The sequence below is a fragment of the Propithecus coquereli genome, unplaced genomic scaffold, assembly GCF_000956105.1.
Source record: "Propithecus coquereli isolate 6110/MARCELLA unplaced genomic scaffold, Pcoq_1.0 Scaffold518, whole genome shotgun sequence".
NCBI lineage: Eukaryota > Metazoa > Chordata > Mammalia > Primates > Indriidae > Propithecus > Propithecus coquereli.
Window position 1 is genome coordinate 976,782 of NW_012151041.1, and position 23,319 is coordinate 1,000,100.

At 54.2% G+C, this 23,319-nt stretch overlaps 1 protein-coding gene across 2 annotated transcripts in view; it reads left to right on the forward strand.

The window, feature by feature from the left end:
• Window positions 1–23,319, forward strand: part of ABLIM2 (actin binding LIM protein family, member 2) — a 108,838-nt gene that overhangs the window by 32,666 nt on the left and 52,853 nt on the right. The window contains exons 7-9 of one of the 2 annotated variants that reach the window (XM_012656746.1): window positions 8,750–8,837; window positions 13,534–13,592; window positions 19,901–19,978. In XM_012656746.1, coding sequence (XP_012512200.1) covers window positions 8,750–8,837; window positions 13,534–13,592; window positions 19,901–19,978 — 225 coding nt within the window. Of the gene's footprint in view, window positions 1–8,749; window positions 8,838–13,533; window positions 13,593–19,900; window positions 19,979–23,319 lie in introns of those variants that run through there. The other variant, XM_012656747.1, reaches the window with a different exon arrangement.

Genomic DNA, 23,319 nt, shown 5'->3' on the forward strand with positions numbered 1-23,319 from the left:
ACCCATCCCTGCTGCTCTGCCCCTCTGGGCCCTGGGCACGTGCTGCACCTGGTGAGCCTGGCCGTGGTCAGGGCATCAGGAAGACCCCATCTCGGAGGGACCCCCAGCTCAGTGCTGGCCTGGTGATAACTGATGGGGCAGTCAGTGGCCCCCTTGATGGATTGGGAGGGTGGGGTTCACCTCATGTCTATGTAATGCCAAGTCAGAATGGGGGGCTCGGTGCCTGGGAGTGGGGCCCCTCGGTTTATCAGAAGGGGACTGTCCCAGCTGCCAGGAGCAGGAGCAGAACAGGTCTGGGTTTTCCTCCTCGCCTGTGGTGGGGGAGAAAGGGCCTTGCAGGGAAGATTAATGCTTTTGTTTTCGCCTCTGCCGGGGAGGCAAGTCTGCATGAGTCGGCGGCGGGCTCTGCAAAGCTCTGAGCAGCCTCCGCTGTGGTGCGAGGCGGGAGCCGAGGGCGGAGACGAGCCTCGCTCCGCAGAAGAGGAGCTGCCGCAGCTGCGGTGGCACTGCCTGAAGCTCGGCCCAGTGTGCCAGCACCCGGCCAGGCAACAGTGGGCTCTTCGGAGCCACCGGAACAGGTGACAGACCACTGGCTGAGGGTGAGCACGTCCACCCTCACGGGCACAAGCTGCAGGGAGTGGGTGGACTCAGGTCACTGTGCAGGTAGGAAGCCTGGCCCCCACCTCCCAGGGGCTGATGGGGGCTTGCAGGACCCATGCTGCACTGTAGTGGGTGGGTTTTCAGGGGCAGATCAGTCAGGCGTGAGGCCCCCGGGAGGCACTTGTCCCCGCACCGTTTTGCTCCAAAGGTGCTTGTCAGCATCCTGGCTTTCCTCTCTGCAGAGCCCTGGCATCCCAGGCTCCCCTGCCAGCAGGAGCCATCGCCTTCGCGGGGCAGGCATGGTGCCATCTTAAACACTGGGCGCCAGCAGCACCCGCCCGCCGTGAAATGTGCATTCGGTGGTGACAGTGGGGTTTCTCCTTCCCTCTCTCCCTTGCTCACTTCTAAACATGTAGCATCCACTGATGCGTGTTTTCCTGCAGCCTGCCTGTCTCTGGGTGTCTGTCTCCATGAGCCTACTCCTGCTGGGGTCCCCTGGGAGTGTGAGAGGGGCTGACATCTGTGCCCCCACCCCGTGGGCCAAGATGCACTGCTGGGGTGGGGGGCTGCACCATGGGAGCAGAGGTGGGTGGCGAGGCTTCCCGGGCACCTGGCAGCAGTGTGCTGCAGTGCCCACTCCTGGAGAGGGAGGGGGTCACCCCACACAGGGGGCCAGGACGTGGCTGGTGAATTCAGAGGGATCAGGGTGTGACCAGACCTGGACCACAGCTGGACGAGGGGGAGGAGGTGTTGCCTGCAGACTTCCAGGTCCTCCCAGACTGGGCCCATGTCCCCTCCAGGTCAGGTGATGCCTCCCTGCAGACTAGGCCTATGTGGTGGGGTGGGGGCTTCTTGCTCAGCCCCGCCCACTGTTAACCCTGCAGTGCCTGGTGCAGCCTGTGCACCAGTGGCTGTCTCCATGGTAACGAGGAGCCCAGCATCCTCCTGGGCCCACTAATTAATTCCTCCCTCCCCTCTTCCCTCCCTCCATCCCTCCTTTCTCACTTCTTTCATTCCCCAGTTAGCCACTCACTGCGTAGACCCTTCCTGGACTCACCGTGTGCCCCACCCAGGGCTGGGTGCTGGGTTCACGGAATGAAGGAGACAGGGTCTCTGCCCTGAGGAGCGTGGTCTTGGGGGGAGCCCGCAGGAGAGGGGCTCACTCTGCCCTGAGTCAGGGGTCACTAGACATTGCTCCATTTAAAGTCAAACCATCTCCTGCAACTGTGGGAGATTTGTTCACTTGCTTCCTCCTGCCTGTTTTTGGGCGCTTTGTGTTGGATGACTAAATGTGGATGACTCTCAGCACTGGGAGAAAACAAACATGTTTCCTAACAAATGCAGCGTCTCTGAAGGATAGAGGTAAAGTCAGCTTCTCAAGCCCCCAGCTTCTCTCTCTCTCTCTCTCTCTCTCTTTTAAAAATAAGTGTGTTAATTTTAAAAACACACTCAGAAGGAATACTTGTTTTTCATAAAATAAACAAAGAAAATCAATCCTAATGAATGCCACCACCCAGACCAACATTTAAAAGTCATACTTTTAGATTTGAACACACATGGACACACAGAGATACACAGACACACACAACACATAGACAACACACAGACACACAGCACATACCCACCCACAGAGACACACAGAGACAACACAGCACATACAGACACATGCACACACACATATAACACATACTGACACACAGAGACAGAGACATGGACACGCAGACACACCCAGACACACATACTTACACACTGAGCCTGCCATCGTGTTCCCGCATCACATCCGACCCAGCCATGCAGCAGAGCCCCAGTCCTTACCTTCACGTGTGCGTCCATGGTGTCCTCCACCGTGTTCCTGGTCCCTGAGTCTGCGGATGCTGGGGCAGCAGTGCTAAGCCGCTGTCTTTGCGGCAGGACCTTAGATCCTCGATGTGTAGATGTGCACGTGAATATCCACAGGTGGGATCCTGGCAGCTGTTCCCAGACTGGTTCTGGTGGAACCCCTTTGGTCCTCCGGGAATGGCCGAGGCAGGCCTTGGTGGGCTCCTTGCTTCCTCGTTCAGGGCATCTGCTGGATGGCTCCTCTTCGGGTGACACTGCTCTGTGGCTGGGTACAGTGGAGAACATGGCCGCACTGCCCGGCTGCTCTGAAGCTCACTCCCTAGATGGAGCCAGGAAATGAGGAAGAGGGAGAGGGGAGTGGGCTAGAGTGGCTGAGCACCGGGAGGAACTGTCTCTGAGGCCTGCTAGGAGATGGGTGCGGGCAAGGGTCTACAGTGGGGAGGGCAGGAATGGGGTGCCAGGGAGGAAGCTGGGCCCTTCTTCCCAGGGTGAAGAGCCCCTGGGGATCCTGCGCTGGCCACCGAGCCCTCCCCGGGTTGCCTGGCCCTTGCTCAAAGCTTTCATTTGCTACTCCCTAAATTTCATTTTCTCTGCACACCATGGTGATTAAATCTTTTAAGATCTGAACTCAGTTCTGGAAATTCAAAAAGGAAACTAAAGCTCTGAGTTGGGCGGGTGAGTGCAGGAGGAGCAGCCTGGGGGAGCCGCCCACCCTGGGCCTGAAGAACCAGGGCCTCTGACCAGATGGAGGGAGGGTGGAGGGAGGGTGTGGCCTCTGACCAGATGGAGGGAGGGTGGAGGGAGGGCGTGGGGGGCAGTCCATGTGGCCTGCTGTCCAGTGTGCAGAAGAGGCCTTTGCTCTGGGATCTGTAGGTGGATTTGGGGAGGGAAGGGGCCACCTGCCTCAGGTGTGCAAGGCCCATCGCAGAGGAGGGCTGATCTGTCCCCCACACCCCCATGAAGGGGGACTGCTGGCTCCCCTCTGCAGGGAAGGAGATGGGAGTCTCGAGCGCAGCGGCTTTGCCTCGGCTCATTAAACATGACAGCCAATTGTGGGAAGTCACAAGATGTCTTTCTAAAACCATGCACTACTGAATCTTGTGGACTTTTAACATAATTTTTAAATGCGAACCATCTTGAGCCCTGCACAGATGAGAGCGGGACATCCGCCTGCCCAGCCAGCCGAGGGTGGCCGTACAGATCTCCACACTGAAACCACCAGTTCCTGATGTTTCAGGCCCTTCTTGGTAGAAACTGGGAGAGAGGAGCCCTCAAAGGACAGGGTATGGCCAACGTGCCAATGACTGGGACTGGAACACCCAGTCACTGTAAGAGAGAAGGCAGTGACATGAGAAGTGATACAAGTAGCAAGGACACTTTTCTCTTTTGACCTCATCAGCCATCGTTGGCCACCTGTAACCCAACTGCTCCCAGCAGGGAGTGTGGGGTAGGGACGGGGCGACGTTCACCATATGGGTACATCCGGCTAAATGCCCCCTGGAGTCAGAGAGCCCAGTTATCCTACCCCAGCCTGAGAGGGAGGGACAGTCCTCTCCATTTTACGAATAGGGACCCTGAGTCCCAAGACATGACGCCACCCCAAGTCACACAGCCGGGAATTGAAGATCTGAGCTGGAACCCGTCACCTCCGTGGCCTCAGCCATGAGCCAGGGACAGGCCAGGGCACCTGAAGGCACGTTTCCTCAGTCAACTGGACAGTCTCTGACGTCTCCGGGGCCTGGAGACACAGGCATCTGAGCCCTGTCTCTCCCCCACAGATGGAATGTTCCAGAACATGGAGCTCCCTTGAAATTTGGTTGAGCCATTGCCTTTGGCACTTTGTAGATGAGTGGTCCAAACTGTGGGAGAGGGGCTGGCTCCTGGCCACGAGGCTGAGGACACCCTTCCCATGAAGCCGAGGCAGTCAATGGAAGGGCACAGAGGTGGCACTGGCTCTCACGTGGCTCACGCTGTGGCTTTGTGGACCCCAGGCTCCTCCTCAGCACAGTGAGCTGGACACGTGTGTGTGTGTATCAAAGGCTGTTCACAGCACATAGTAGGTGCTCTACATCCCCTCCTTCTCCCGTGTCCCCACCTTGGGTGTGGGAGGAGGGAACAGTGCGCCGAGACCGGGACCTGCAGGGCTTGGCCACCACTGGTGGCTATTGTGTCACCAAGGCCCGTGGATGTTTTCCCAGGAGGCAGATCCCAGTCCCACCTGATTCTAATCCTGGCTCCTGCGTGTTTTGATGTTGGCCTTGGGTAGGTCTCCTGCATCCCTGAACCTCGATTTCCTCATCTGGAAAGTGGGGGTAGAGAACAACGCCCACCCCATGGGCTTGATGTGAGGATGAACTTGAGCAACTGGAGGAAAGCGGTTAGTGCGATGCTTGGCTTATGGTTGGTAATAAGAAGTTCCCCAGATGGGGATCAACTTTTTTTTAAAAATTGAGGTGAAATTCACACAACTTGCAATTAACAATTTACAATGTACCGTTCGGTAGCCTTTGGTGCGTTCACAATGTTGTGCAACTTTCACTTCTCTCTAGTTCCAAAACCTTCTTATCGCCCCGAAAGGAAACCCCCCACCCACTGAGCAGTCACTCCCCTCCTCCCCCCAGCCCCTGGCAACCCCTCATCTGTTCCTGTCTCTGTGGATTTGCCTGTTCTGGACGTTTCATATGGAAGGAATCATATAAGTGGACTTTTGTGTCTGGCTTCTTTCACCCAACGTGTCTTCAAGGTTGGTCCGTGTCATGGCAAGTGTCGGGACACCATTCCCTTCTGTGGCTGGTAATGTTCCAGTGTATGGACAGACCACAGTTTCTTTGTCCACGATGGACATTTGGGTTGTTGGACCTTTTGGTCATTGTATAATAATGCTGTATGAACATTCACGTATGAGTTTTGCGTGGACCTACATTTTCATTTCTCCTGTTCTGTTCTCTTTGTTTTTCTTAAATGCCAAGGAGTGGGCTTGCCAGATCATATGGTAATTATGTGCTTAACTTTTTGAGGGATTGACAAACTATTTTCCACGGTAGCTGTGTTATTTTGCATTCCCACCACCAGTTGTATGAGGGTTTCTATTCCTCCACATCCTCACCAACTTTTTATTTCCCTTTTTTGTTGTTATCATAGCCACGCTGGTGGGTATGAAGTGGTGTCTCCTGTGGTTTTGATTTGCATTAATGACAATGGTGTCGAACATCTTTTCATGTACCATTGGTCATTTATATATTTTCTTTGAGGAAATGTCTATTCAAATCCTTTGCCCATTTTTTAATTGGCTGTTTCTCCTTTTGCTGTTGAGTTGCAGATGTTCTCTGCATTCTGGATACTACAGCCTGATCAGATATGTGATTCACAATATTTTCTCCATCCTTTAGGCTGTCTTTTCGTTTTCCTGACAATGCCCTTTGATGCACAAGTTTTTAATTTTGATGAAGTCCAATTTATCTGTTTTTTCTTCTGTTGCTCATGCTTTTGGTGTCAAATATAAGAGTCCACTGCCAAATCTGAGGTCACTGGGATTTAATGCTATGTTTTCTTCTGTAGTTCCGCAGTTTTAGCTCTTACATTTAGGTCTTTGATCCATTTTGTGGAAAACTCTCTTGTTGGCGTGTAACACACAGTGCAAGAATCTTAAGTGTGCAACTTGATACATTTTCAGAAACTGGACACACCCGTGTAACCAGCACCCAATTTGAGAAGACCATGCCCGATGCACTCAGAAGCCCCGGGCGCCCTTTGGTCACTGCCCCAAGAGCACACTAACAACGCATGTTGTTTCGCCTACTTCTGAGCTTCGTAAAACAAGGCTGTGCTTTCGTGTGGCTTCTTCTGCTTAATGTCAGTCCCGTCACATCCTCCACGTTGTTCGTTCTGGGCATGAGGGTTGAGGAGTGTCTTAATCTGCTTGCTGCTGCTTGTAACAGAATACCTGAAGCTCGGTAATTTATAAAGAAGAGGAATTTGTTTCCTACCATCGTGGTGGCTGAGGAACCCGAGGCTGAGGGGCACATCTGGTGAGAGCCTTCTGCGGGTGGGGACTCGCAGATCCCGAGGTGGCACAGGGCATCCTGTGGCAAGGGGCTGAGTGTGCTGGCTCAGGTCTCTCTTCTTATAAAGCCCCCAGTCCCTCTCCTGTGATAACGTGTTGATCCACGGGTGGGTTAATCCATTCGTAAGGCAGAGTCCTCATGACCCAGTCAACTCTTACAGGCCCCATGTCTCAGTACTGCCACACTGGGATTAAATTTCAATGTGAGTTTCGGAGGGACAAATATTCAAACCATGGCAGGCAGCATGTGAGGACGGGGTCCCTGCCCCAGGGTTGAGACCCATACCGTGGACCTGGGGACTGCCAGCCCCCAAGGCGTGGGCTTAAACTGTGCACTCAGGGGCCAGACTCCTGGACCCTCATGCCAGCTCCATCTGCTACCTGCTGTGTGACTTTGCTCAAGTTCTTTCACCTCTCTGTGCCTCTTATGAAAGGTGAGGGTAATAATATACTTCATAGGGCTGTTGAAAGGATTAACCAAGTTAATATGTGTAAAGTGCTTCTTGGCACAAGCCATAGAGACAGCAGCCACTGTGGCCAAGGGGAATTCAAGCCTGTCATCTTGGAAACTGTCCCCAACAGAATCACAATCTCTCCAATTCACATGTGGACGTGCTGCGGAGACATGTGGTGTAGACAGCAGGCTTTGTGTGCCCTGGAGGACGTGCTGTCTCCCATGTGGCTGTCACGGAACTCCTGCCGTTAGTAATCATGGGGCAGGCGGGGGGTTGTACCCCTCAGTGTGAGGTGAGGGCACCTGGATGAGGTGGGTGTGAGCACAGGTTGGGGATCACAAACTCGCGAATATCCCCTCGGGTTCGTTATGAACGCAGTGAGTCATCAGTTAACTCTGTGAGGTGGGTTTCAGGTGAATTTTACTTCTAAAAATACCGAGTTGTCTCAGTCTCTCATTTGTACCTCAACGAGAGCGTGCTACTCTGACCACTCCGAGTTCTAATGACTGTAATCCCCAAAATGACTGTTTCGCCCTCACTCTGGGGCTGGATGCTGGGGTGTGACCTGCTGTCCAGACAGCTCCCTGCAGCTAGCGCCCTGATGGCGGGCCACGTGCCTGGGAGGCACCTGCGGGGTGGGGCTGGGGGAGGACTGAGCAGAGTAAAGTGGCTGCACATGTGAACACGGGGCTGTGAGAGCCGAGTTAGGGAAGCTTCTGGGAAGGCTCCTGAGAGGAGGTGGCGCTTGGGGCGAGATAGAGAACATTCAGGGCGGCCTGGGGGGTGGTGCGCGGGAAGGCGCTCCAGGTGGAGGGGCCGTCTAGCCATGGCCTGGGCCTGAGGCCAGCAGGAGTGGGCAGCGTCTCGAGCTGTGGGGAGGGCCCCTTTGCCTGAAGACACGAGGGGCCTTGCAGCTGGCCAGAGGTTGATGGAAGAGGCCACTTCAGGCCCCACATAGAAGAGGAGCGGTTCTCGATCCTTCCTCCCGATACCCAGGGGACACCGTTTGCCTGTTTTCATCATTGGGGAAGGTGCCAGTGGGCATGGAAAAGAAAAGCGAGATGCTCGGAATGACCCCGTTACTCATTCCGGAAAGCGATTACTACCCTTCAAATTCAGTAGTAATTATGAAACTTCTTCCCATTAGGGAAGGAGGAAACATAAGGATCTGGCAGCCACATTCACCTGCAGGCTACAGCCCTCCATACCCCAAGGTTAGGAAATGGGCCCTGCAAAGTAACGTTGGATACAATATTCAAGGGCGATTTTTTTTTGCTCTATGCAAAAATAAGCTAAACCAGGTAGTGAATTTGTTTAGGTTATTTCAGTATTAATGTTTGTAATCTAATTTAATGGAATTTAACGGTTATAAAAATAGGAAATGCTAATTGAACAAATCGAGCAATACAGAGATACAGAAAGAAAATTATTAATCATTTTCACCCCACTTTTGCAGTCCCTCCTCCTGGTGAGTCCCTTCTTCCTCCCCCTCCTGCTGGAGACACTCAGGTGAGGGGGACCAGGCTCCTCCCTTGATGCCTGCTAAGCCCAGGAGGGAGCTGGATACGGGTCTCCTTCAGGTCTGGCAAGTGCAGCTGGGTCTTGCCCAGCGGCACCCCTGGGTCTGGGCTCCATGTAGAGGTCTTTGGTCCCAAAGGTTGTGGGGCCGTTTGGTGTGCAGCACACCTTCCGAAATCGCCTGCGTACGTGTGCTATTCCCAGGCCAGGTGCTACGGCCTAGTGGACATTTCTACCTTTAGCAGAAACACCTCTGCCTTGTGCTTCCTTGCAGGCAGGGGAGAAACACTACCACCCTTCGTGCGCGCTATGTGTCAGATGTGGCCAGATGTTCGCAGAAGGAGAAGAGATGTATCTTCAAGGTAAAAATAAAAACATGCTGTTTAGTCCCCTGGAGCAAGAAACTGTCATGCCCTGGGTCCGTACCGTGTGCTGGGCAGGAACTGCTTGGCTCCCTGTGTCTTCCTGCTAGTTTGGGAGCACCAGGCTTTCAGCGGAGAGCTGGCAAGGCAGGGCGGGGGCACAAGGGTGGCTTTGTCAGCCTGCCTCACCCACCGGGCTGACGTCAGCGAGCCTGAGATGGGTGCGATAAGAAAGGGGTGGATGAAAGATCAGCATCCAGAGTGCTGGCTACTTGGGTCCCAGTAGCAAAACTTAAACAAATGTAGTCTGTTATGTCCGCTGTCACTTTAGGATTCTTCTAGAGAGCCTCCCAGCCCAGAGTCCAAGTTAAGAGTTTAGGTGTTTCCTGCCCCTGCTGCAGCCATCTATCCAGAGCAGTAAAGGCCGGGTGGGGCTGCTGCTGGCAGGGCCGAGGCCTTCCTCCTGCAGCAAGGGGAGTCTGCTGGCACAGCGTCGGGGAAAGGAGGGTTTTGGGGGAAAACACTGACCTCCTCATGCATGGCATGGCATTTCATGGGAACTCCCCCCCCAACCCATTCAGCACTAAAAATAACAATAATAATAATAATAATAATAATAATAAAAGGAGAGGTGGCCTGTGGCTACCAGATCTGAAGAAAAGACAAGGCTTAACAAGAATCATCACTCCCCTTCTTCCAGATTAACCTTTTTTAGCTCTTTGCTTCTCATTTTAACAATTAAATTGGCATTCCGATAACAAGATTCAGCTACCATTTATTTCCTTACAATGTATGTAGCAACTGGCAGGCAAGGAGGGAGATGAGAGCTCTTGTAGGGAAAGAAAAATAACTTTCTCTTCACCCTTCATAGTCCTCAGGACGGACACCTGCAGCGAAAGATTAACAAGAGAACAAGCGTGCAAACACGTGTGCCGCATGAATGCCACGTGTGCACGAGAGCGAATCCAGAGCGAGGAGCACTTCTCAAGTGCAGGTCGCGAAGGGCAGCTCTGATGTCTGGCTTAGATGCCACCTTTCCCTGGCTCAAAGGACAGTGTGAGGAATGCACAGTTCTGTCAAGACTGGGGCCCTGTAAATAGGGGAAGCTGTGCGCCTTCCCCGCTGACGAGAGACTCCAGTGACTCAGTGTCATCCATCTCTCCCCGGCGCGGGAGGAGGTGTCCTTTAGCAACATCAGTTTCCCTGACAGAAGGGTCACTTCTGCTCTGTTTTCAAAGCTTTTCTGAGTCTGCTGTTTCCCCAAATAATCAACGCAAAATAATCCTTATGCCAAAGAGGCACGTTTCGGGTGCCGTACTCGGGCATCCTAGTCGTGTTTTGGGGGTGTGTACACTGAGAGTGATGCTTTGCTTTGTCACGTTGACAACCCCCTCACCTGTTGCCTACCCATTCTCTGAGCCCTCCCAGGTAAAGAAAACTATCCTGTCGCTTGTTAAAAACAGCGAGGAAGACCATTCTGGACTGTGGCCGCAGGGTCAGAGAGAGACGGCTGGATTCCGAATCCCACAGAAACAGTGGGGAACTATCGCCGGGAGGCAGGGAGGGGTCGTGCAGGGGAGCTACGTGCAGGTGGTGGGATTCCTGCTGAAATCAGGCCAAGGACTTAGACTCCAAAGGTGGGGGTGAGGAACGTGCTCAGCTGTGGAGGTGATCAGATGTCAAGGGTGGGAGGTTCCTGCTAAACTGACTTAGCGGGAGTCTTGTTGAGCCTGGGCAAGGCAGGCCTAAGACCGAGGCAGAGGCCAGGGCCAAGGCTGAGACCCAGTGGAGAAGAGGGCTCAGAGGAGCCTGACTGGAGGGCCCCGCCCCAGGGCAGATGAGGGTGTTACAGCTGTCCTGTGCTGGAGGTGCCATCCCCAGGGGCCAGGCAAGGAGGGCTCTGGTATTGAGACTTCTCTTTAGCCACTACTTACTTTTGAAGATTTCTGTCTGAAGTGATCCCAGAGGCCAGCTGGGCTGGGCTGGTGGCAAGAGAGCTGCTGTCGTGGCATCTGCCATACATGCGTCCTGCAGGTGCTGAATGACCTCACCCAGCTGTCCTCTTAGGGCTGCGTGTCAGACAGGCCTCCCTTTCTGAAGCCGAACCCAGTGGGGTGACATGACGGCCTTGTCTCCAGTGTCGCCGTTGTTCCTCGAGTCTCTGCTCAAGGGCCCGTGAAGTGGTCCTTTGGGCCCACCCCACAATGCTGGGCTGCTGGGGCAGGGGGGCTTGCTCTGCCTGGGTCTCAGCCCCCACAGTGTTAGCACCATTGTGCTCTCAGATGACGACTGAGGCAGAGCACAATGGCACTGGGACAGCAGCCCTGGGATGAGAGCTCATGTCCAGGGTGGCCTGGTCTTGGGAACAAAGAGGCTCTTCATTTCTAAAGTGGGACCTGCTGCAACTGTCCGTGGGTCACTGAAGCCAGGCCTTCCCCGCTCCAGGCCTTGGAGTTCCCAATCTGTACGACAACAGGTCAGACCAGGTTGGTGACTGTCAAGTTCTGTTCTGCGGAGCAGACCCCGCCTGGTCATCCGGCCTGAGGCCCGTGCCTGGCCTGCCTGGGTGTTGGGGCCCGTGAAAGTGTCATCGACAGGGTTATCTTCTGCCATGGGAGCCCTGCAGAGCGTGGATCCTGGTGCCCCCAGCGTCTCCAGGGGTGATGAGACAGGCACCACCTAAGTGCCACCACCGCCCCCAGCACAGGCGCTTTCCCATAGCCTGCAGGAGGGGAGTTGGCACTCACTGTCTAGAAGCCCAGATTAAAATGACTTTGTCCCATTGTGCCGACAGAGGTGAAAAGGAAGTGTGAGCCTCTGTGTCACTGAAAATGCAAGGAAAGAGGCCTCTTACCCGCTGGGAGGGGTGGAAAGTGGGAATTGCCAGAACTCTCACGAGCCCTGAACATGTCCACCCCCTTGGAGCCCAAACTCCATTTCTAGGAGGTGTGTGCCAGGTGTGCACGAGGGGCCCAGCAATGGTAGGACAAGCAAATAAAACATTCGGAAGATAATTCACATCTATCCTCAGGGTGGAATGTTATGTAGCCCTTACAGTTGCATTTTTTGATATTTAATTATATGAGGCAATGTTTAAGATATTTTTAAACAAAAGATACAGGATTTGAAGCTATTGTATGTGCACATGAGCTGCATTCCATTAGAACACACATGTCTGCTGGAGGGCAGCCCGCAAAAAGTGGGTGAGATGTTATAGATGGTTTTAATTTTCTTATTGATACTTTTTAAGGTTTCTATAATTTTTAATAATGAAAATCTGTTACCTTTATAATAAAAAATTAGAAAACAATGAACATTTTATACACACACGCACACATACTCCAGCCCCGGTCTCGGAGCTCTGTGCAGATGCAGCTCTGCTTCCAGGGAGGAGTGGTAGTCAAACCCACATGACCTGGAAGGCTTCGCAAGCAGGGAATGGGATGAGTTCCTCATTCCACACATGCTTTTAAGCCCCTACTGTGTGCCAGGCCTGTGTGGCTTGTTTGGGTGCTGCGAAAGCAGGTTAGGAGCTGGGGTTAGAGGATAAACCCAGAAGACACACAGCCATGGCAGCAGCAGAGGGTGTGTGATCTCAGGGAGCAACAGATCCGGCTGAGGTTCAGGGAGCCCCAAGAGGAGAAGCAAGTGCTCTGGGTCCCCAAGGATAGGGAGGTGGGCAGGGGAGCTGCCGTGCATTGAACCCCCTGTACAACAGCAATTGTGCTGATGCAACTAACATTTGCATGCAATTCCCAAAGCACTTTCCCAATACGTCATTACCTCTACTTAGTTTTATTAAAGTCACCCAATGACCTGATGAGGTAGGATTATTATTAATAGTGGTTCTGTTTTTAGGTTAGCAAAAACAAAGACTCGGGGCAGGTTGAGGTTGAATTAGAAAAGAGCAAGGTGCCAGGGATGTAGAGGTGCTTGGTGCCTGGTGACCTTGTTATGTTGATGGTAGTGGCTATTGACATAGTGGCTGGGCAGAGCTGACAGGTGGAGAAACTGAAGCACAGGAAGCCTCAGAGCCTGAGTGACAGTGTTGGGCTGGCATCCGAGCCCCGTGCCCAGCTCCTACTCCATCCCTGTTCTTCACCTCACACCCACCCTAAGGAGTAGGCCGGGTTCCCACCTGAGCTTCTCCCTTCCTGCCTCTTAGCTGAGAGCTCCACCCTCAAAGTCTTCCTCCCCAAGGCTGGTCCCCATTCCAGCTTCAGTCCCAGCTGTGCCCTTGGGTGGGCCCGGCCACCGCCCTCAACGCCGAGCCTGCCTCTGTGGGCTCTGCCCAGGGGGCCCCTTCTCTCTTCTCCTGCCTCTGTGCTTGAGACCAGCTCACATATGCCCTCCTCTGAGAAGCATTCTCTGGCTGCCCCAGGCTGGGTGAGATGCCTCCTCCCCTCCCCCAGGTTCCTCAGGACCCTGTGTCTCTTCCTGTGGGAGCAGTTAGCGCATGGTGGTACATTTGCCCATTTATTTCACAGCCAAAAGCAGGCTGTGAACCCCTTGGGGCAGGCACTGTGATCTGGGAGTACCATGCCCAGTGCCACCCCAGCCCAGAGGGATTCTCAGGGGCTGCTTGGAGGCCATTCAAGTCCCTGCATAGACCAGATCCCTCCTCTGACTTTCCACGTGGGCCCCCGCATCATGGGAAATGACTCTAATCCCTTCCCTCTTGGGAATTTGTCAACAGGTTCGTCCATCTGGCATCCGGCATGTCGACAAGCTGCCAGAACTGAAGACAAAAATAAGGTTGGTGGAATTTACTGGTTTCTCCAATGTAATCTTCCTTGCTCACACGCAATCTCCATACAATTAAGAGGACACTGACCAGCTTCCACGGGTCGCTGACAAGGCACACAGGCTTCGGGGTGGGGGCAATGAGGCTTAGGAGGTGACGGGGGTAAGCAGGTGGATCAGGTGGGAGATGATGCAAGGTATAACAAGGGTGTCTTAGTTTTTGGTTGCTGTAACAATACCACAGACTGGGTAACTTATTTAAAAAAGAAGTTTATTTGGCTCATGACTGTGGAGGTGGGGAAGTCCAAGAGCGTGGTGCTGGCAGCTGGTGAGGGCCACCCACGGTGGGAGGGCAAGAGGATGCGAGAGTGCGTGAGACAGAGAGGAGAAGAGCTGAACTCCCTCGATGACTAACCCACTCATGCAATAATGACATTAATCCATTCATGAGGGCAGGGCCCTCATGGCTCAATCACTTCCCAAAGGCCCCACCTCTGACACTGCCACAGGGCCACCAATTTTCCAACACACGAGCTTTGGGGGGGACATTCAAACTACAGCAAACGGACATTGAGGAGCATCTGTGCTGGGCCCTGCTGACTTCACCTGTTCAGTGAGCACCGATGGCTATGAGAACTTGGGGATGGCTGCGCCGTTGGAGGGGCCCAGACAGTCCCCAGGACCACCCTCACTTCTGACACCAACTGTGTGTTCAAGCCCCCACTCACCCCAAACTACCCTCAGGCTTGACAGTTTACTGGAAGGGCTCACAGACCTCATGGAATGTGGCACCCCCATGGTTATGGTTCATCACAGGGAAGAAGGATACAGAGTGATGTCAGCCAAAGAAAGAGCCACATGGGCAGAGTCAGGAGGGTCCTAACACCAGGCTTTTGTGGTTGTCTCCCCATGGAGTTGGGACACATTGCCCTCCCAGCACCGCCGTGTGACAGTATGCATGGAGTATTGCCAACCAGGAAAGCTCAGTGTCCCCAGGTTTTATTGGGGCTCTGTGACATAGCTGTGATTGTTCGATTAATACTAGTTGCCAGGTCAGCTGATACCATGTAACCCAAAGCTCCCACCCTAAGTCATGTGACTGGTTGCCCCCACGCTAAGATGGACAGACGTGGCCAACCCCCTCCCCAAACAAAGATGCTCCTCTCAGGTGCAACACAGTTTCCTTCCCAGAAACGTAGGGCAAAGGCCAAACCTCCCTTGGGTAAGGCCAAATCCTCTACTGCACAGATACCCTGCTGTGCGCCAGGCGTGGGAGGTGCAGCCATGAGCAAGTGGGCGGTACCTGGCCACCCTGGAGCTCATGTGCCAGCAGTCAACACCTCAACACACAAAACAGTAGCACAGTGGCTGATGTAGCAGGTGCACTGAAGGAAGCCAATGGGGCGTCCCAGGGAGGCCAGCAGGGGAGAGCCCACCTAGATAAGATGTCAGCTGAGGCCTCCAGAGGAAATCAGCTTGGAGCTAAGGGGCACCGAGTCAGCCATGATGAGGGTGGGAGTGGAGGGTGTCAGGCAAGGCCAGCGGCTTGTGCAAAGACCCTGAGGCAGGAAGGAGCCGGCAAGCTCCAGGAGCTGAGAGGAGGCTGGTGGCAATGCCTAGAGGGAGGGAGGAATTCCTGCTACCATCCATTCGCCCACACCCCAGCTCCACCCAAGCAGGTGCACCCCTGCTCAGGACTGTGCCCTCCCTGGCCTCTCTGCACCTCTGCAAATGCCTTTCCTTCCACCAGGAAGGCCCTCCCCTCCCCTTGCATCCCAGAAAATGCCTACCTCAAGGCCTTTAAGATCCACCTTGAATGTCACCTTTGAAGACTTTGCCAACTCCTCCCCATGACCCTGCGTCCTCGCTCGCCCCCACCCCTGCCAGGTGAAAGGCTTACAGATCACCTGTGCACCATGTCATGGAGCCCCTACCCCATCGGACCACATCAGCCCCTCCTGCTGAGCCCCACCAGGAGCCTGGAGGAAAGCCTCCTCGTTCCGGAGTCCCCACTCCTGGCCCGAGTCCTGGCACGTGGCAGAGACTTATGTTTGTTACATAAAGGAAGGAACAGAATCTAGATGGTAAACTACAGCCCACCGGACCACAGACCCTGGCAGAGGAGGGGTGAGTCAGCCAGGTCCGGCTTCCTGTGTTTGCAGGCTCTGTGCTAGGGACCCCCCATCGGGACCCTCACCACAAGCTCCAGCCCACGAGGGCCCAAGAGAGTGTAGAGGACAGGACCGGCCTGGCCAGCGGCCTGTGGCCAAGGACAGCCCTACAGCCCACAGGTCAGGCCATGTCCTGGTCCAGCCACAGGATCACAGCGACCCCTGGCCTCCCACTTCCTCCCTCGCTGGGTCCCAGAGCTCCGTCTAGGTCACCAAATGGCTACCTTGAGGGTCCTGAGTAACACAGACATCCTGTAGCAGCAGGTCTTGGCTCCTGTTTGAGAGATGGAGAAACAGCAGCAGAGCCTGCAGAGAATCAAGTGGACTATTCAAGTGTCTTTTAGGGTCTGGGGCAGAATTCGGGTGCAGGACTCTCTAAGCTAAGCTGTGTGACACTGGCATCAGGACCCTTGGGAGGGCAGCACCTCCGCCGGCCAGCACACCCCAGCCAGCTGAGACATCGAGCCGAGAGTGAGGGTGAGGGTGAGGGTGGTGTCCCGAGAGCAGCTGAAGGAGGAGTCGGGGAGAGAACAGGAGGGCAGCAGGACAGCACTGCAGCCAAAGGCTGGGCAGAGGCTCCTCCCTGTCTCCCCAACACTGTCCTCAGTAGCTCTGTGTGTGGCAGTCTCTCTCAGCCGCAGGACAGTCACATGACGAAATCCTGCTCCTGGTTTTCATGGCAGGGGGTGCAGTAGGTGGCAGCACACTGTGAATTCTTTCGTCCTTTCAAGTGGCTGATGAGGTCTGTGGTTCATTCTCCAAACTGCCCTGTGCCGCCCGGGCCTCAGAGACGAGCAAGGTGGTGTCCCTGCCTGAGACTCGGACGAGACCCCGGGGCCCTGGCGTTTGTCTGGGCGGAAGGCCTGTGAAAGGGACCTGACTGGGTTCCTGGCGTGTGCACGGGGAACTCTCACCTTGTCTCCTGAGACTGACTGGGCAGGAAAGGGAGACCACGGGCCACATTCAGTTCCCCTGAAGGACAGGTTAGGATGGCCTGCACCGACTGTCTACAGGGGCCTCGGCTGTAGCCTGGTCTGGCAGCAGCAGCTCCACCCTCAGCCTCAGCATTCATGCCAGCCGAGCTGACCTCCCAACCACGGGCCTGACAGTGGGGAGGCCCTCAGAACAGTCGGATGCTGCAGGACAGGGAAGAAGGGGTCCTTGTCCTTATGGGCCTGTGCAGGCAGAGTCACCTTCCTGGGCTCTGTTGTTCGAAGATGCTTTTGAAACAGTTATTTTTAAAAGAGGGCTAGTTGGCTTTGTTCAACATGCCGGGCAGAGGCCAGGCAGCCTGTTACTAAGTGAATGTGCATAACTCAGGCACCGTCAGCCCCTAAGAAACACAACATGAGGTGGCAGCAGCATCATTAACGCTGAAACTGCCACCCACGTAGAGGTGGTCCCACCGCACTACCTGGTAATTAGGAGGAGAAATGACACCCTGTCCGGGGCACGTGCTCAGCAGTCATGTAGCAGGGGCCGCTCTCAGGCTGCAGGGCCCTCAGAGGAGCCAGCTCCACCCCTGCCTCAGGGTTGCCCTCCAGCAAGAGAAGCAGGTGCCTGAACCCCGGATCCATACGAGGACATGGGAGGGAGGGCACACTGGTCTCCACTACCTGAACCCTGGATTCCTGCGAGGACGTGGGGAGGAAGGTGCATACTGGCATGCTGGTCTCCGCGTCCTGGAAGGTGTTCCTGCCGCCATGGCTGCACCCCTCCCCACAGGGATGGGAGCACCCCAGGACAAGTACCACATATGAGATGTCCCTGGTCATCTGCCGAGGGTTGTGGTCCTAACTGCCCTGTCCTGAGTGTGTCCTTGGCATTTGGTCATATGGTCATTCAGCACACAGCCGCTAAGTACCTACTGTGTGCATTCTGGAGTTGGGTGCCTGGAACACAGAAATGAATAAGGCCCTGGGGGTCCCTGCCCTCAGGGAGCTCCTGTCTGCTGGGGGAGGCAGTGGGGGCTGCAGGCTCTGAGGTGCGCTGTGAGCGAGAGAGGGCCAGGCCCAGCCAGGGTGGGGATCACAGACAGCATCCTGGAGCTGTGACTTGCGGCCCAGCCCAGTTTTGGCTCTGAGTCCTGTGTCTGAGCGTGACCTGCAGGGGACTGAGTGAGGGTTTCAGAGCCATGTGGCAGGGAGGTGGCCCTGTGCTTGCTGGGTAGCCAGAGACGGGCACTGAGAACGGTGAAGGTGACCACGGGGACAGCTCGGCTCAGAGGGGCTCCCACTCTGGCCAGGGGCTGGGTGACTTCAGGGGAGGGGCCCTGGCCTGGCTGGCTGGTCCTGTAGGCTGTGGGTTTCCATGGCGATGCCTCCTGGTCTCCTTCAGAGTGAGGCCTTCCCAGTGCAGAGGCCCAAGCCAGCGTTACTGGGGGTGTGAGCCTGGGAGGGAACTGGAGACTGTGGTGCCACAAAGTGAGGAGGAAACAGGCATGTTCACCCTGCCCAGGAGGCCAAAGGTAGGCCCATTGGGCCCACTGTGAGCAGGAATGTTCTAACAGAATTCTCAGTGGTAGCCAAAGGTGGTAGAACAAGCTGTGGCTTTGGAGTCCAGCTCTGCCTCTTCCTAGCTGTGTGACCTTGGGCAAGTCAGTATCCCTCTCTGAGTCTCAGCCCCTTGGCTTTAATATGGAGATGAGGGGGTTGACCTTAGTGGGAATCTGGTGTCCTGTCACTCTTGGACAGCTGCTTCCCTGGGGCCAGGTGAAGCTGGAGAAGGTCGTGGGGACTAGAGCCAGGTGAGCTCCCAGCCCTGCCTCTATGGGTCTGAACGAGGCTCTCTCCCTCCAGCCCGGGGAGAACCCATGGATATGGACTGTCCTTGGGAAGCTTCTTTGGGCAAATTGGAGTCAGGGTAGAGAGAAAGTCAAAAAAAGCTCCAGCCTCCTCACCCTGGGGAAAATGCCTTCTGTGCAGCTCTCTGCTGCTCCCTGAGCTCAGTGGAGGCCTGCTCCTCCTCCTTCCTTCCTCCTCCTCCTCTCAGAGCTGGGACCTGAGACCAGAGAGGGGTATGACCTGCCTCAGACATGCCTTGAGCAAACCAGCCTCTAGGGCCCATGCGGAAACCAGCCCGAGCTCCCTTCCTCCTAAGCATAACCACCAGTTTGCACCAGGGCTCAATTGGAGGTTGTAAAATATTCCTGGGAGACGTTCTTGTGCTGCTGTAACTGTGCTCAGCTTAGGGGAATGTAGAACATTTCTCTTAAAACCCCCAACGTGAGTCCACTTTGCAGAGAAGGGCATTCTCTGTCAAGGTCATCTCATAAGCCCAGCTTGAGCTGAAATAATAGTCACAGTGCTAAGCACCTTGCCTGTCTCATCTCTGCTCTAACCCCCAGAAATGGAAAGGGGAGGAATTTCCATTTTATGGAGAAGGAAGCTGAGACTCAAAGAGTATTTTTAATCTACAAAATTAGGCATACATCATTTTGGCCTGTAAAATACATGACCTTGCCCTAGGGACAGCAAGAATAGCAGACCCTGTGTTACAGGCCTTGGAGTCGTCACCTTCTTTGTGAGTGGCACGTGGTACTGTGCCACCCTGGCGTGGCCAAGGGCTCAGCCTTTGCCGGCCCCCGGAAGCCCAGTTCCAGGGGACAGGCAGACCCCTGAGTCGATGCTCGACTGGTGTGCAGTGCTGGGGCTGAGGGAGGCTGGGCAGACCTTGAGAGGAAGAGGAGGAGGAGGAAGAAGAGGAGGAGGAGGAGGAGGAGGCAGTGGCAGCGGCGGCGGCCATGCTTAGTCCTGAAAGATACAAAGGTGGTGCCAGGCATGGAGAGGGCTGGGCAGAGCTGAGCGGGAGCGAGTGCAGAGATGGTGGGTTGAGCATCACGCCCCTTCCCTCTTCTCTTTCCTTTCTAGATGCAGAACCAAATTTGCAATCAGGTTTGCCCAGCCCCACCCCCTATGCCTTGCAGGTTTGCCCTGCCCTCTGACATGTGGCCCCATGCTGGTCCTGGTCCTGTCCCATCTCTGCTGGGGGCCTGCTGAGTGTAGGAGTAGCTAGCTGTCACCCACACCACAGGGGGGTGCAAGGAGGGAGCTCCCTCCACTGCTGGAGTGTAACCCCTGATAGCCACCTCTGGGAGGTTCTGATGTTGAAATATCTGTCTTCATCTCCTCCTCTCCCCTTCTTTCCTAGGAAACCAGAACTTCCTCAGAGAGCATCATTTCTGTACCTGCTTCCAGCACCTCAGGGTCTCCGAGCCGTGTGATTTATGTAAGTCAGGACTTTCTATGGAGAGTGGGCTGGGCAGGAGGGTGGAGAGGGAAAAGGGGACCTGGTGCCATTGCTAAGCTGGCTTTGGAGACTGGAGAGTATCCTAAGAACTGTCATTGAGGGCACCTGCTGTGGGGCCAGCGCTTTTGTCACTGCCAGGGCAGAGGTCAGTGCAGGCTTTATGAGGTTGATTCAAAACCTGCAACGTGGTCATATTTGTTTGACCTGGCAGTTCCCTTGGGAACTCATCCCTGATTATCTGGTGACCAGAGCACAACGTGGTGTGTGCACAGCTGTTGTTTTTAATGGCGCAAAAATATCACATCGATAGCCGATAGTTGGGGCTTGCCAGGCACCCGTGTGGGATCATGCAGGCTTTGTGGACAACAGCACAGAACTTCATATTAACGTGCAAAACGTTCCCAAGGTGTTCCCTAAAAGAAGTGTGTTAAGGATGCTATAAATCTTGTGATCCCATTTCCCTTACAGAGGGTGTGTATGTGCATGTCTGTGTCTGTGCATGTACATGCGCATACACTTACAAGTATAAAAATGATTGGAAACATTTTAACAAGTTGTTAACAATAATTTCCTCTGAATGGAGGGATTAGAAATTGGAGGTTACTGTTACTATTTACTAACATTGCCTGTGTAAATACCCAAATACCTTGTCTAGGAGAGAGCCCCAAGGTCCAAAGTGAGGGATGGCGTATCAGGGAAGGAGTCCAGGTGGGACATGCAGGCCCCCTCCACCACCAGAACTGGCCACCAGAAGGGCCGGTGACATGGACAAGTCACTCTCCCCCCAGCCCCACCCACCCCAGCTGGGACCTCAGCCATTTATGCCACAATGGGTGTTGGATTTGACCTTTTCTATGCTTCTTCTCTGCCCTTAATCTCTCACAATAGTTGGACACAGGGTCATTCCTGACCTTATGCTGATGGTCATGACAACAAGCACGCTAGTCCTTGGGTAATGTGACATATCGCTAGCCCGGAGCACGGATGGCATTGTGGCCCTTTGAGGTGTGCACTCTGGGGCTCAGAGGGGCGTGTGACGTCCCTGGGCCAGCTGTGTGCCCTTGGTGAGGCATTACCCGCCCTGCGCCTCCAGGAGCTCATCTGTGGGACGTGGGGAGCCCAGCACTTCCGTCCAGGGCCCATGGGCTCTGCCTGTGAGGCTCTGAGTGCCTCCTGGCCTGGGGAGGAACTTTGGAAATGCTCGCTGCTGTCATGTTACTGCCTCCTGTGCTAGTCTGCTGGGGCTGCCGTGACAAAGCACCACAGACCGGACAGCTTCAACAGTGGAAATTTATTGCCTCAAAGTTCCGGAGCCTGGAAATCCAAGATCAGGGTGTGGGCAGGGCAGGTTTCTCCTGAGGCCTCTCTCCTTGGCTTGCACACGGCTGCCTTCTCCCCCTGTCCTCACGTGGTCGCCCCTCTTTGGGTGTCTGTGTCCTAAGCTCCTCTTCTTACAAGGACAGCAGGCAGATAGGGTTAGGGCACAACCTAATGACCTTAGGTCAACATAGTCACATTCTGGGGTTCTGAGGGTTAGGACTTTATCAGCCTAGGAATTTGGGAGACACAGTTCAGCCCATAATACCATCATTATCATCATGAATAATAATAATTATGATTATTACTGTTTAAATGAGATAGTGTTTGTGTATGTGTGGAAAGGTGTGATACCTTTCCTCACCCATTGTAAGGATCACGGCCAACACTCTGATGAGAAAAGACAGGTTAGCAAGAGAAAAGCAAACACATTTATTTAATCTAAGTTTTATGTGACACAGGAAGCCTCAGAAATTAAAGACCCAAAGGCCCAGGGAAAACTGTCCATTTTTTACACTTAGGTTCAATGAGGTATGGACAGGGAAGGAGCTCAGGAAATTTCACCTCAAAATGTGACAGAGTACTTTGAATTAAAGGGCCGGAGAGATCAACAGGTCTTGGAGGGGCTTTCCCTCTTTCTTTACAAAAAACCAGACCCATAAAGAAGAACAATGAAATGCAACCAGACCTGGCGCAAGTCGTTCTGAATATAACCTGTCTCTCAGGTTAATTGATTTTCCCAAGAGAATCATTTATAAGTGAGTCTGTTTCCTCATCCATTCATTCTCCCAAGTACCTATTCATCCTCCCTAGTGACCATTTGTTGTCCCTAAACAGAATTCTCATATTCCTCATCCCCCTCCCTTCTAAAATGAAATATATGAACCTCTGGACCCCCTGAGATATTGGACAACCACTCTGATTCTCCCCATGCGCAGGATAGATACATGTCTTTATCTCAGTTATCTGCCTTGTTGTGAGTTGATCTGTCAGCAAACCTTCTGGGGAAAGGGGGAATTTCCCCTCACCCCACAGCAGCCATGCAGAAATGGGATTGGACAAATAGAGTCTGATCCAACAGGAACAGACTGGGGGAACCCAGCAAGGCCTGTCTGCTCAGGTTCTTCCTGGCTCTGTGTGGCCCTCCCTCCTCCTGCATGCAGGGCAGGACCCCGCTGGAATGAGGGTCTTATGACAGGTAGGTAGAGAATTTCTTTACAGCCAGCCCTATACAGAAAGGTGGGGGAGGTTAGAGTCATGTTTCTAGGTTTTATGGCTGGCTTTGGGGGTTTCCGCAGCTCACTTCGGGAGGCAGGGGGAAGAGGGGCAAGAGACCAGAGGACAGGAGAGGGTCAAAGGCTTCCGAGGCCTCCATTCTGCTCACGAGTTCTGAGTACTCGTGCTGAAGCCGTATTTGGGGGTTTTCTGAGCTTCAACATTGACAAAGCACTGAGCAGAGGGCCTGGCATGGGGTATGCACACAAGAGATGGCAGCTGTTGTTCTTTTTGTTGTCAATGTCAACTGCATGGCACATAGTAACTGCTCATTGAATGTGAGCTTTTTTTGTTAAATAAATTGGCATTTGCAAAGGGCTTAGGAACCATAGTGACCCTATAATCCTGCGGTGAACGGTGACAGCCTCTGCGGTCTTAGTTCCACTTTCAAGGCCATACGACAGCAAATGTCAGAGCAGGGCTTTGAACCCAGGTTTCTGTGACCCCAAAGATTGGGGTTTTTTCTAGGGGCCCCCACTTCTCAGTGCTGAAAACAGCTCTAATGGGTCCTGTCTTCTTGCATCAGGTGGTTGCAAGCTCAGCCAAGCACCAAGCCCCAGGCTGGGCCCTGGGGACCCAGCTGTGTCAGGCCAGAGGGTGTCCTTGTTCTTGGGTGGGAAGGGCTTCTGTTCCACAGGAGTGATGGGGCACGTGCTGTGCACGGATTTCAGGTGGGTGCGTGCTGAGGAACAAGGCAGGGTATTGGTGGGTGAGGAATTTCCCCACCA